The sequence below is a fragment of the Equus caballus genome, chromosome 1 (assembly GCF_041296265.1).
Source record: "Equus caballus isolate H_3958 breed thoroughbred chromosome 1, TB-T2T, whole genome shotgun sequence".
NCBI classification, from domain to species: domain Eukaryota; kingdom Metazoa; phylum Chordata; class Mammalia; order Perissodactyla; family Equidae; genus Equus; species Equus caballus.
This window is the reverse complement of record NC_091684.1, coordinates 38,227,156-38,241,330: the sequence shown is the minus strand read 5'-3', so window position 1 is coordinate 38,241,330 and position 14,175 is coordinate 38,227,156. Positions and strand designations below refer to the sequence as shown.

The window sequence follows — 14,175 nt, the reverse complement described above, 5'->3', positions numbered from 1 at the left end:
ATATTTTGCTTAGTGGTTTAGATTTTAAGCCTGGAGCTGCACAGCCTGGAGATGGATGCCATCTCTGCTGCACAGCTGGGCAACCGTGGGTAGTCTGCTCAGGCTCTCCAAGACTGTGTTCCTCATTCTCCAAAGGGGGATGGTAACAGTCCATACTATAACCTATGCAGAGCCCTGAGTCCAGAGCCTGAAACTTGGTTGGTTCTCAGTAAATGTTAGCACTTGTTGCTATTTAAGTGTTTTTCCAACGGGATATCTTTGGTGAGCCTAACTCCCTTTCTGACCTAAGTGTTTCTTGTGGCTACAGCATCTGTCTGTAGAGTGGCTGGTGAGAATGAGGACTCTAGTTGGTCTCCATATAGTCTTAACTGCAGATTGGGACATTTTTAACATTATTGTTGGACAGTCCAGTTAACCAGTACAGCAGTTAAGCAATTAGAGAGCTTGGCAGTAAATCTTTAAGATATTTTTAAAATGTATTTTACAGCTACTATAAACCAAATTATAAACAGAGAATCAAAGATTAGTTTTGTAATGATAAGTTTTTTAAGCATCTAAGGGAAAGCAAATCCTCATTTTACTCTTTTCAGTTTCACTGAACTTCTGGCCTAGATTTCCTCAGGTTCTAACTGGTATAAGGTTTTGCTTTATTTAACAGCTTGTAAAAACCACGTGGGAGATGTATTTTCTGGAGGTTTTTGTTGTTGTTAAGGAATAAATAAGTTACTTTTTTAAAAGGGCTATTTTGTGCAAAATATTCGTTTTAAAAAGAGATCTAACTCTTCAAGTAGATATATTTAAGGCTTCCAAAATAAAGGGTAAGACATTCTTTTTCTATATGTTGTAGACCTATAGAAATAAAATTAGAAGAAAATGTATCATATAGGCACATTGTTTAAGAAAATAGACTCTGGATTCAAATCTTGGCTTTAACCACTTACTAGCTCTGTGATTTTAGGCAAATTGCTGATGTTTTCTACTCAGTTTCTTCATCTGAAGAGGCCTAATAATATTACCTAATTAATAGAGTTATAATGAGGATTAAATTGTGTTGAATTAAATATATGTTGAAGCATTTAGGGTCATGTCTGGTACCTAAACTCTTTAAATGTTAATCATGATACCAACAATGACAGTGACTACCAGCTCATCCGAACAAAAAGGAAAACTAGAGTAAAAATACTGTATTTCAACATCTTAAATTTTTCTCTTTCTAAAACTATCTGAAAAAACTTTTTTAAAAAAACAATTTTTGGCCTTAGCCTCTGAAAAAAGTTTTTAAATTCTTTTAATGTAACACTTAACTTTATGTAATGAGGTTAATTCCCGTGCCCCAGGGCATTGCTCATCTCATGTTTACTTGCTGGTCAGACTTAATAGAGATGCTGAAGATGTGTTGGGGGTGGTATTTCCTATATAACGTTCTTTTCCTTGTAAAGTTAAAAAAAACTTAAAAATGTGACATGAAGTTTGTGATTTCATATCAGAAAACCTGGATTCAAGTGTCTGTGCTGCCTGTTCATCAGAGTAGACAGGTTACCTGGCCTCTGGCACCCTCTTCTCCTTCAACTGCAAAGGTAGAATAAGATACTGTCTGTGAAGTGTTGGTGTGAGAAATAAATTCACCTCCTGATGAGGCTCTGTATCTCCCTCTATAACAACACTGTTCAGTAGAAATAAAATCCGAGTCACCTGTAATTTTAAATTTCCTAATAGCCACATTTAAAAAAAAGAAAGAAATGAAGTTAATTTTAATATATTTTATTTAACTCAATACCTCCAAAATATTATCATTTCAACATGTAATTAATATATAAATTATAAATGAGATTATTTTTTCATGTTAAGTTTTTGAAATCTAGTGTGTATTTTATACTCACATTGCATCTCACTTTGAACTGGCAACATTTCAAGTGCTCAATAGCCACATGTGGCTAGTGGCTACCATACTGGATAGTCCAGATCTAGAATATAGAGTGATATTCCTCATCAGCATCCTTGAGCACTGGTGCTGCCTTGGCCTTAAGCAGTTAACACAGCTTTATTCTTGAAACTGTGTGTTCTTCTGAATGGATGAGCTTTACATTTCTTTCTTCAACAACCTAGATTAGTATCTCTGCTCCCATGAGGACAGGGTCCTACTTTTAGCCTTCTGGCTGACACAGGTGAGGACTTGCTCTGGGCATGTCCTGTGCCTCTCTTTTGGGCCAAGGCTGGTATACAACCAGGAATTCCTGACCCCTTGAGTGTGTTCAAACTTTTGAACCACAAGGATCAGAGCTCCGGGGCAGGATCAGAGCTTCAAGATAGGCTCAGGCTTTGTGCTATCCTTTCATTCTTTTATCTGTCCTTTTTTGTCTTCTTTCCCAAATTTCAGAGCCTTATCTAGTGTCCCTGGGAAAAGAGCAAATATTGGCAGTCTTCTAAAGGAATTCAGCTTCTCTGTCTTCTCCTTCAGTGTGGACTCAACAAGGCTGCCCATCTCTTCCTAAACATTATTTTGACTTTTTAAAAGACATTTAGAACTTTTCTGGGGGCCAGTAGATTTGGGGGATGGGAGAGGTACTCATATCTAAACTTTTTTTTTTTTTTTTGAAGGCTTTCTGATACTATCTTTCATCCAAATTTTGGGAGAGTTATAATTAAGGAGTGTTACCCTAAAGGCTGTATGGTAAATGGTAAAAAACAGGTAGAGAATATGGGATTCAGGTACTCATCCAACAAAAAAATCAGCTCACTGTCACCTTCATAGAAAGTCCTACCCTGATCACTCTATCTAAAATAGCTGCCAGCCGCTAGCACTCTCTCTCTTTTTTCTGTAAATATCTGCTAACTAACTAAAATTCTTCGTTTGCGTTCCCAAATAGAATATAAGCTCTATTAGAGTATGGACTTTTATTTGTTTACCCCTGCATCCCCAACTCCTAGTACAATGCCTGGCACTCAATAAATGCCTGTTGAATCAATGAATAAAGAAGTGAAAGGTAATACTAAGATATTCTTCTCTATGTGTACTAGTGTGGGGCACGAGGAGAGGAGAAAGAAGTAGTTTATAACGGAGTTGTAAAAGCGAGGTGTAGGAGAGCTAATCTATACCAGGTGAAAATGTGAGATGATGCAGGATAATAAAGTGGAGGGAGTCTTGGGATAGGGAACAACTGAAAACATTTTATAGTTCAGGTGCTATAAATATGTCTGAGGTTTTTGGGCAAGACAGTTGGCATAGCAGGGAATGGAAGGTTAGGGAAAAGGTGAGAGAGATGCATAGCCATAGAGACTAGTATTATTTGGAGGAAATGTGGGCTATATAAGGCTTGTGGCCCCAAATCCACAAATCATATTTCCATTGTCTTTGTTTAGAATCTTTATTTAAAATCTTAATTACCCTTGTCAGTTTCTCAGTCGTTCTTCCAGTTTACCTCTTATGCCTTTGTACCAACTTGTTGCCACTCCCCGTACCTTGTGCTCCATGGAATTATGGGACCTGTGAGCACAGACTCATCATACTCTACCAAGGCCAGAAGTTCCACTGTAACTCCCACTTGTAACAGGAGCACCCCGCCAATAAAAAGTGATCTGAATATGTTGAAAGCTCAAGTTTTGTTAAGATTTATGGTGCATTCAGGTAAATTTTTAGCAAAAGAAGTAAATGCAGACTTACTGTCAGTTTTTACCTTTCTTTGTTCTACTGATACCGCCCCGGGTGGGCCTGGGGTTCCCAGTCAGACCCGGCCCTTAGTATGGGTTCTTGATCTGGCGCAGGAAAGAATTCAGGAGCGGATCAGGAGAGATTATACAAGTTTATTGAAAGACGAAAGCTAGGCTGATTAGAAGGAAACTAAGGAGGGAAAGCCAGCCGGGCTGATCAGGTGGAAACCGACTGACTAGCGCCAGGCGGGGTCCAGGGTGCTGATTCATAGTGGTAGGTGGGCAGCTGGGGATTGGTTAGGCTGAAGCAGGAAATCGGGTTGGCAGATGGGGATTGGTTAGTCTCTGGGCCAGGCGGTCATCATCTGCAGGCCAGGCAGGCGGTCATCTGGTGCTGCTTGAGAGACAGTTTTCTGTTCTGCCTTTTCCCTGTCTCACTACTTTAAATGAGAAAACCTCTTGTTTTATGTAGATATGACAGCTTTTTTATAGTAGTTAGCACGAATAAATTATTTGGTTTGTGAATGTATTTAAGAAAAACAGTAAGCAAAATAGTATATACATTTTTTATTGAAGTAAAATCGGTATGTAACATTATATAAGTTGCAGGTGTACAACGTTGTAATTTGACATCTGTATACACTACAGAGTGATCACCACTAAAGCTCTAGTTACCATCCGGCACCGTCAAATTGACCCCTTTCACCCAACCCCCAATCCCCTTCGCCTCTGGTAACCACCAATCTGTTCTCTGTATCTATGAGTTTTTGTTTTTGTTTTGTTTGTTTTTGTTTGCTTAGAGTCCACATATGACTGAAATCATATGGTATTTGTCTTTCTCCATCTGCTGTTTCTCTTAGTATAATACCCTCAAGGTCCATCTATGTTGTCCTTAAGTGTCCATTGATGGATGAATGGATAAAGAAGATGTGGTATATACATACGATGGAATACTACTCAGTATATACTTTTTATATTGTGGCAGTAGGCTTTAATTTCAGTTGGGTTTTTTACAATTTTAAGGTTTTATAAAGTTTGATTAAAGACTAGTACTCTAGTTGTAGTAGGTAATTTTTAAGGACTGTTTCTAATTACATGTAGTTTAACTTTAAATTTAAATGATAGTTCAAATGATGCGTTTTAACCTAACATCTTCCTTCTTAGTCTGTAAGACTTGTATTGTCCAGCACTTTGAAGATAGCAATGATTGTCCAAGGTGTGGCAACCAGGTTCATGAGACCAATCCATTAGAAATGTTGAGGTAAGTAAATGTATTTTATAGTTCATCTAATGTAAATAAATTATATAAACTCTTAGTAAGTTTTATTATACATCATAATGTTTGTCTTGACTCAGTTCATGTAGGTTTTATGAATTTTACAATTTTCATTTTAAAGCATTTTATTTCATTTTTAAAAGAATTTTATTAAAAAGAATTTAAAAATAGGCTGGATGTCTTAAGTATTAATAAGAAATACATTTCCAAATTAAAAATTTTAGCTTTATCTCAGCCTGTCAGAATTACCTTAGTTATAGTTTTTTTCAGTATTTCAGTACTCTGCTATTGTTGAGCTACATGGTAGTGGAAAAAGAGCAGATGTAATAGTCGGGAAGACTCATCTTGGTAGTATTAATTTTTTAAAATTTATATATTCAGAAAGTATACAAATGTTTATGTAAAATGTAAAGAATGTTTTTAAATGACTACCATTTAATTAAGAAGTATAATCATATATTTTTAAAGCTGAAAGTGGTCTATAAGATCCTAATAGAAACCCTTTTTTCCAGGTAAGGAAATTGACATTTATAGAAGGGAAACAACTTTGCTTAAGGTCTCAGCACACTCAAATATCACTTCCCAGCTACAGGCCAGGTGCCCTCACCACGAACCCGTTTTCTTCCCACTATTCCTACCATAGCTCTACCAAAGATTAACTGCGATTTTAGGGAAGTACACATTTAAAACCAGAACTAGATATTCTCTATGTAGCCTTTTATAATGCTTGCATCTGTGTGATGTTTGCCATCATTCTCTAAATCTGGATTTGCAAGTCTTACATTTCAGACTTTTCTTTTTCCCTATTTTAGTGCCTATAGTTGGAGTAATTTGTCTATAAGTAAATGTCTAGCCTGGTGGTTTTCAAAGTGTGGTCCCCAAACCATTAGTGTGTTGTTAGAAATGACAGTTCTCAGACCTGCTGAATCAGAAACTCTGCGAGTGAACAGCATCTTAGTGTAGCAAGCTCTCCAGGTGATGCTGATATGCACTAACATTTGGGAGCCATTGTTCTGCTATAGTCTGTAGTCCTGAGTGAGGCTTCTGCCAGTTGGATTTAAATCAGTGGTTTTCAACCAGGGGTGATTTTGCCCCCCAGGTTACATTTAGCCATGTCTGGAGTCATTTTGATCGTCAGGACTGGGTGGACGCTGCTAGCATCTAGTGGGTAGAGGTTAGGGATGCTGGATGCTGCTGAGCATCCTATAATTCACAGGACAGTCCCCCCAAAATGATGTAGCCCAAAATGTCAGTAATGCTCAGGTCAAGAAACCCTGATTTGAATAATTCAGGGAAGAACAAAAACTTTTCCTGTCAAATAAATTACATCCTAATGTTTTTATGAAAAACTGTAACAGTTAATAATACTACCTCTCCATTTTAAAGTGCTGTGTTGTAAGACAAATTAACTTTTGGTTTTGACCATTAGATACTTGAGGGAATCCAGTCGCAGTTTAATCAGTTCTAATCCATTGGCTCAAGTATGGATATCATGTATTTTTTTTATTTGCAACTTAGAAAAGTTGCAAAAATAAAAGTATTACAAGGAACACTTGTGTTCTCTTTACCCAGATTGTCTGTTATTAACATTTTATCTCATTTGCCTTATCACATATACATATGCTTTCTCTATTTTTTCTGAACCATTTCAGGGTAAGTTACACATCATGGCCCTTTACCCCTACATACTTCCATGTGTATTTCCTAAGAATAGAGGTATTATCTTATATAACCACAGTATAATTGCATTGGTATAATGTTTTAATCTACCCTCCATATTCCAGTTTTGTCAGTCTATCTAGTAGAGTCCTTTATAGCAGTATTTTTTCCATCCTATTTCACTACAATTACTACAAAGGAGTTTTTTTTTAAGATATAAACTCACAGAGATAATAAGAACAAGAACTTCAGTATTCTTGGCAGGAAGGATAACTCCTGGAACATAACAGGTTCTCAGTAAATACTTGTTGAAAAGATGAGAAGCAGCAGTAGCAAAACATGGGAAGCTGGAGAGCAGATTGATGGTAGTGATGGCTGAGCAGACCCAGACACCTAAGTGTACTAGGAGGTGTCAGGGGGAAGAGCTTTACCAAAGATTGGCCCAAACTAGCTCACATGCCAACCCTTAGGTAAAGGGGTAGTGTGGGGCTTTCAGATGCCTTAGCAAGTCATGATTTACCCCTAAGGCTGGACACATTGCTGCCGGAACATAACCAGATTTTCTTAGCAAGAAATAAGGGGAATTAATGCTTCTTCAGTAGGTAACAGTGTCTGCTACACAGGCATCAGTGGATTTATCTCCTAAGTACCCTTTCTCAGGAACTATTGGAGGATGTGCTGGAGTATAAACCAAGGAAGAGGAAGGGACTCTAACATAGGAGAGAGGTGAAGGAGTATGACAGTTGTGGAGTAGGCCCAGAAAACAAGCAGTCTATGTCTGTGCTGTCCACAGTGGTAGTCATTAGCCACATCTGGCTGTTGAGCACTTGCAGTGTTGTTGGTGCACCTGAGGAATGGAATTTTTATTTAATTTAAATTAAAAACTGAAACAGTATAAATACTTTCCCATTAAATAAAACTCTATTGAGTAAATAAAAATTAATAAATGCATTATTAAATATATTTTAAACAAAACATTACTAAAATGAATTTTACATAAAACCTAAAATACTTTTCTTAATGTGCCTACTAGAAAAATTTGAAATTACATATTTGACTCACATTATATTTCTATTGGACATCACTGATATGAATAGTAGGAGGAGGATGGAGAACTCTCTGTGGGCATCATTCATTCAACAAATATTTGCTGAACACCTGCTATGTCCAGGCATCATTCCTAGGTGCTTGAGGTCAATTAGTGGGCAAAATAGATAAAGATTTTTGCCCTTGTAGAGTTAATATTTTTGTAGGGATGGACAAGCAATAAACCATATAATAAATAACTTTTATGAAATGTTAGAAAGTGCAAAGGGAGAAAAAGAGAAACTGCTGCAGGTAAGGAGGGTCCGGAGTGTGAAAGGAGGGACACATTGCAATTTTAAATAAAATGGTGAGGATAGGCCTCGTCGAGAAGGTAAGATTTGAGCAAAGAATCAATGGCTGTGAGGAAGTTAATCACATATACTATAGATAGCCCTTCATTCAACTTTTTTCTCTCCCTGGAGTTAGTAATTTGCTTTCTTTTCTTCATTTTCTATTTCCAAATTCTCTAAAAGAATCTCTTCTCACTATGTGTAAACATACCAGGAATAAACTGGTTTCATTTCTGTCCCTCTGAGACCTCCCTCACCAATTTGATGTCCTTTCTGTCCTCCTAATCCAATTTAGGATTGATTTAATCCACGGTCAATCGTTAAAGCCACACCTTTGCATGTACCTTCAATCCCCTTGTCCCTCTCTCACTTAACTCAAAATTATTTGGTACAACCACAACTCTGCTTAAATCCAGCTGTCCACTACCTCTGCGCTTGCACCCATGGCTGGAGAGACACAGAGCCCCACCCCTTCACATTCATAACTACAACCCAGCTGTGCCTTTAAGGTTGCCAGGAGTCATACTGCATTTCCCTAGTCCATTTATTCTCTCACTGTCCTGGACAACACACATTTTTTCTTTCCTCAAGCCCCTACATCCCCTGTCTCCATGCTTACTTTTGGCTGATAAACATTTTCTCCTCAATGAAAAACTTCCACAGACTCTGATGACCACATCTACCCCCCGCATCTGCACTCGTGTGTACTCTGCCTTTCTGCCTGTTTCTACAGATGATCTGTCAATGCTCCTATCTAAAGCCAATCTCTTATCTTATGCTGTTAGATCCCATTCCCTCTCATCTGCTCAGGAACATTTCTTCAGCAATCCCTCCTCCACCCCATTCTCCTACATTAACTTTGTGCTCTCTACTGGATCCTCCTCTTCAAACATGCCATTATTTCTCCCGTATCAAAACAAAAGAGAAACCTTGACTGTACCTCCTCTAACACCTGCCACTGCATTTCTTTACTCCCAATTGTAGCAAAACTTGAAAGAGTTGTCGATACTCACTGTTTCTAATTCTTCTTCCTCCTTTTCTCTCTTGAAACAATCCAGTTAGGTTCTTGCCTCACAGCTCTACTGAAGGTGCTCTTGTCAAGGCTGATGACCTCCGTGATGCTGAATCCAACCATCACTTCTCAGCCTTCACCTTACTTGACCCATGAACAACATTTGACACTGCTGATCACTTCTTTCTTTGATACACTTTCTTTACTTGGCTTCCAAGCGCCATGCTCCTGGATTTTCCTTCTATTTTGCTGATTGTGCTTTCTTAGTTTCCTTTGCTGGTTCCTCCTCTTCTCCCTGATCTCTCAATGTTAGGGTGCTCCAGGGCTCAATCCTTGGTCCTCTACTTTTCTCTCTCCCTTAAGTGATCTTGTCCTGTCTCTCAGCTTTAAATTCCTTCAATATGTTGAAGACTACCACACATTTATCTCCAGCCCAGACTTCTCCCCTTGAATCACAGACTTCTATATCCATCTGCCAACTTTCTCTCTTCTCTAAGATGACTAACAGATTTAATGTGTCCAAAATCAAAACTCCCAATCTACCCTTCCCCGCAAACCTGCTGTATTCTTAGTCTTCCCTCTCTTAGTTAATGACAACTCCATTCTTCCAGTTGCTCAGGTCAGAAATCTTAAGAGTCACGCTCTACTCTTTAACTCACACCCTATATCCAATCCATCAGCAAATCTTGCTGGATCCTCCTTCAAAATATTTCTGGGATATAACCATTTCTTTATATCTTTATATCGAACCATTAACCCCCTCTACTGCTACCATCTCTTACCTGGACCACTCAGATTACCTTCCGACTGTTCTCTCTTCTTCTACCCTTGCCTTGCTATGTGCAGCGTATTCTCAACATGGTCATTAAAATGATCCTTTTAAAACTAAGCCAGGGCATGTCAATTCTCTAAGCAAAACCTTACAGTGGCTCCCCATTTCACTCAGAGTAAAAGACACTGATTATTAAATAAAAAATGGTACTAAGACATCAGGAAGATGAGAGTAGGGGAAAAGTATATGTTTGCAGTATGGTATCAGAAAACCTTTATCTTCCATAAAAGAAAGTCAGAAACATCTAGACAGCAGAAAAAGCGTCACTGTATTTATATATATTATAATGATATATAAATATAAATATGAAAGTAAATACTAGAAGCAGCAGGTTGGATTTGAAAGTGGTTGCCTCTGGGCTTGTAGGAATCAGGAACGGAGAGTGTGGGGCAAGAGAACGTTGTATTTTAATCTAAGTTTTATGGTTTGTAAATTATGTATATATATTTCTTTGATAATAACAAAAGTATTAAGAAGAGAAGTACTACTTCTTTTAAGTACTATCAGTAAATAATCTGGGAAAACTGAATGAGTTTGTATTTGAGGTAAGTCTTGAAGAATAAGGTAACATTGATTTGGTTGGAGAGTAGGAAGAGTATTTGAGCCAAGAGGAAGGCATGAGGGAGAAAAACAGTTTCAAGGTCAGCCCATATTCTTGGGGTGGTGAAATAGTCTCCATCCCTTAATCAAGGGAAGAATTTCAAAGTCGCATTCCAAGGTTGTAGATAGAGAGCTGGGGACTGGGACCATTTTTATAATCAGTCTACCACTGTGGGAAAGGTATGCTCCACGTGCAGAGAAATTTGGTATAGTAGATGTGCTAAAATTGTGTATGTTCTGTATTTTTAATACATATAAGATACAGATCTCAAACTGTTTACATGTTGGATTTTGATGTCTTCGTTGTTAGTATATTCTCTTTTTTCCTCTTTGAAAGGTTGGACAATACGTTAGAGGAAATCATATTTAAACTGGTCCCTGGACTACGAGAACGTAAGTTGCTCCTTGGTTTCTTGGAGATTTTTGTGTTTTATGAAATCAAAATTTCTATTAAAGATTTCATAATTCTATTATTTTTATACTTCTTTTTTTTCTTTTACATTAGAAGAACTTGAGCGTGAATCTGAATTTTGGAAGAAAAATAAGCCTCAAGAAAATGGACAAGGTGACTTTTTCTTCTGTAGCTGATAGAATCTTTCAAAATGGTCAGCTTTTTGTAGCTTTGGTGGGCTAATATCTCTCTCCAAACTCAAATTTCTCCTGTACAAAATTAATATACCCCTTTATTTACATTTATGAACCTTTCTCTCATTATGAGCCTTTTATGTACAATCTTATATAAATGTGTGTAAAGCTGGAGTCACTCCAGTTGAAGATAATTGGAAATAGAGGAAATTGGATTTCAGGAAGAGAAAAAGGAAATAAAACAGAAAACTGACTTCTGGTTATAACAATATTTGCTGGAGAGCTAAAGGAAAATTAAGTAAGAAATAGCCATAGCCTGCAGATAAACAGTGAGGGGTTTTCTGTTTTGTTTATTTTGTTTATTTCATTTTATATGTTTGTTTTAATAGGAGAGGAAACAGAGGTATAGCTGAGAAACAGATCAGGGGACTTTGCTGTGCTCTGATAATCTGGAATGAAGTTTTCATGAGGGGTGCTCAGATGATACACATTTATGTATCCTGGGATTTGAAAGATAGTTCTAGGTGCTGTGGGAATTTTCCCCATCGCCTATGCTAAGGGTCCAGATTTCTCTTCTGGGTCTTAGGAGACTCAGCAATCAGTAATTTTCACTGTTTGCCAGCAAAGTGGCAAACATTACTGGGCAAAGTCTTTTAGTATGTATATAATTCACACAAAGGGGGAAAAAGTATAATATATCTGAAATGATAAGGAAGTAGTCTTGTTTCCCATTGTTATGTAATATGAGGTTTATTTCAAGATGGCCTAAATACCATTGAAATCTTTCAAGGATGTATGTGTGTTTTTGTAAGCTCACTTGTGAGCTTAATTTTAAGATTAAGATTATAAGATTGTCAGTTATACATCATTAAGATGGATGAGACAATGCTGTCTTTCTCTTTTCATCTGTAAAATGGAGATCATAGTTTATTAGTTCAACTTAACTATGCAGGACTGGCTTCCTATAGCAGGGGAGGTTTGAGAATAGTTTTGAGTGACTGGAATAAGGCAACAAGGGATTATTTTTGAGCTATAACAACAAAATGGGCAAAGAAGCCAAGCCTGACAAAAAATGACTTAACTAAAGGCTTGTTTTACCCAAGTGTAAATTAGCCAAGTGTAAATTTAGACAATAGTGTTATAGTAAAAATATAGATAATATAAAGTTGACTAAATGTTTCAGTTTTTGACTACCTTTTCAAGAGGACAGGAGCCCAGGGAATCGTCGTCAGAAGCCATATGGTAGGTTTAGTCCATGACTCTGTATTTTATAGACTGACTTGTGAAGAAACACAGGCCTACTTGGTGTTTGTCTCCCCTTTCCCATTATTTCTCCCTTTTAAAAGTATTTTATAATATTTGGTCTTTAGTTTGGGTGGAGCATTTGGATCTTTTCTTGGAGCTAAGAGTTTGGTTCATAAAAGGCAGCTCCTGTTACATGAGTTCCATATAAATACATAGAAGAAAGAATGCAGAAGAAAGAGAACCCACCTGCCCTTTATGATACAACTCTAATGCTTTTACTACAGGCATTGAAAGAGGAGCTAACTTGTCTTTTTTTTTAATACTGTAATGCTTGCCTGGCTTATTCTTCAAGTTTCAGCTTAGAGATATTTTATCTGGAAATCTTCCCTGAATCTCTGCTTCACCCCAAAGTTTGGGTTTATTACCTCTCTTACATGTGCCCACATAGTCTATTTTACCTCGTCCATCAAAGTCCTTATGACACTTCTCCATCTGTCTGTTTCCTTTTCTTGCTTGTATCTCCTCCTACACCCTGACCACTATGAGGGTGAGGATGATAACAGCCTTGTTTCAATATTGTTCCCTCAGGCCTAGCACAATGCATGTATAAGTTAAAGGCACTCAAGAAATGAATGAATCAACAAATATAGTTGCATTATACATAGGCTACAGGTATTTCATGGGTTAAATACATTTGTATATAATACAAAGTATGCTATTCAGATTTCTTTAATGGAGTTTTAACATATTACGTAGCTACTTACGTGTTAAAAAAGCTAATTCATTCTATTCATACTTCACTAGCTGATGAAATTTTTAAAACTTAGAGAATATTTTATAGTTTGGAAAGAGTACTTGTTTTTAAATTTGAGTATATGGAGAATTTGGAAGTATTTTTATATCCTGTCTACTTTTTAAGTGCTCTGATTGACTAATTGCAATCATTTTTGTGACCAGATTTCATTTGGATGTCCCAGTGAGCCTAGAAATCTTAGGCTTGTTAATAAGTAGCTGATGGTTTTTTTTTAAAATATTTCCTATTGTTGAGTTGATTGGAACATTTTAAAGATACTAAAGTTTTCAGGTATTCTTCGTCAAAAACTGTTAAGAAATGTTTTTTAAAGTTGATTTTTGTTTTGATGATTACTATATTGTTAACTTTAAAATCAACTTCGAGTTCTAACTTAGTTTTATTTAAATTATGCAGATGATACTTCAAAAGTTGACAGACCTAAAGTTGATGAAGAAGGTGATGAAAATCAAGATGATAAAGACTATCACAGAAGTGACCCACAAATTGCTATATGTCTAGATTGTTTACGAAATAATGGACAATCAGGGGACAATGTAGTAAAGGTGAGTGGATGGGTACAGTTGTATTTTTATAACCATTTTATAGTACATCTTTGATAATTTGTTGATGAATTTTCCTAATGTTTCAAAATGTTTGCTTTTGTAGTTTTTATTAACATGATCAAATAGAATCTGACAGAATACCTACGAATGTCCAAGCAATTGCTTCCTCCAGGCACCTGATTTCCACCCCTGGCAACTGAAACATCCTGGTCCAATGCTACCACCTAGTGGCTAATGCTGAGAATCACACCTCTGTTTCTCTATCCACCTCCTTTTATACCTTTGTTGGGAGTTCATAGACACTGTTTCTCCCTTTTTAAGTGTGATGACCAAGTCACAGTCAGATCATTTCATGTCAGGCTGTCTCTCCAACCCTTTTATTCACCCTCTAATAATTTTCTCATTTATATTTACAGTGCAAAAAGCTATTCATGTCATGGCTAATATGTTTTATGAGAAATATAATTAATTGGGTTTGAAGTAAAATTGGATGTTGTAAAGTACCTGTGAACTTTTAAAGTCCTTAAAAGCTCTCAGATATTTCCTGTAGAAGCTGCAATTCTAATCCTGTTTCCCTCTCTGCCTT

The 14,175-nt window shown here is 36.9% G+C and overlaps 1 protein-coding gene across 10 annotated transcripts in view; it reads left to right on the top strand.

Annotated features, from left to right (window-relative positions):
• PCGF5 (polycomb group ring finger 5) overlaps positions 1-14,175 on the top strand; it is a 117,037-nt gene that overhangs the window by 67,415 nt on the left and 35,447 nt on the right. For 6 of the 10 annotated variants that reach the window (XM_070262268.1, XM_023642796.2, XM_070262286.1 and 3 more), the window contains exons 3-6: positions 4,813-4,909; positions 10,741-10,796; positions 10,909-10,968; positions 13,441-13,589. In XM_070262268.1, coding sequence (XP_070118369.1) covers positions 4,813-4,909; positions 10,741-10,796; positions 10,909-10,968; positions 13,441-13,589 — 362 coding nt within the window. The remainder of the gene's footprint in view (positions 1-4,812; positions 4,910-10,740; positions 10,797-10,908; positions 10,969-13,440; positions 13,590-14,175) is intronic. The other 4 variants (XM_070262290.1, XM_070262256.1, XM_070262297.1 and 1 more) reach the window with 1 other exon arrangement.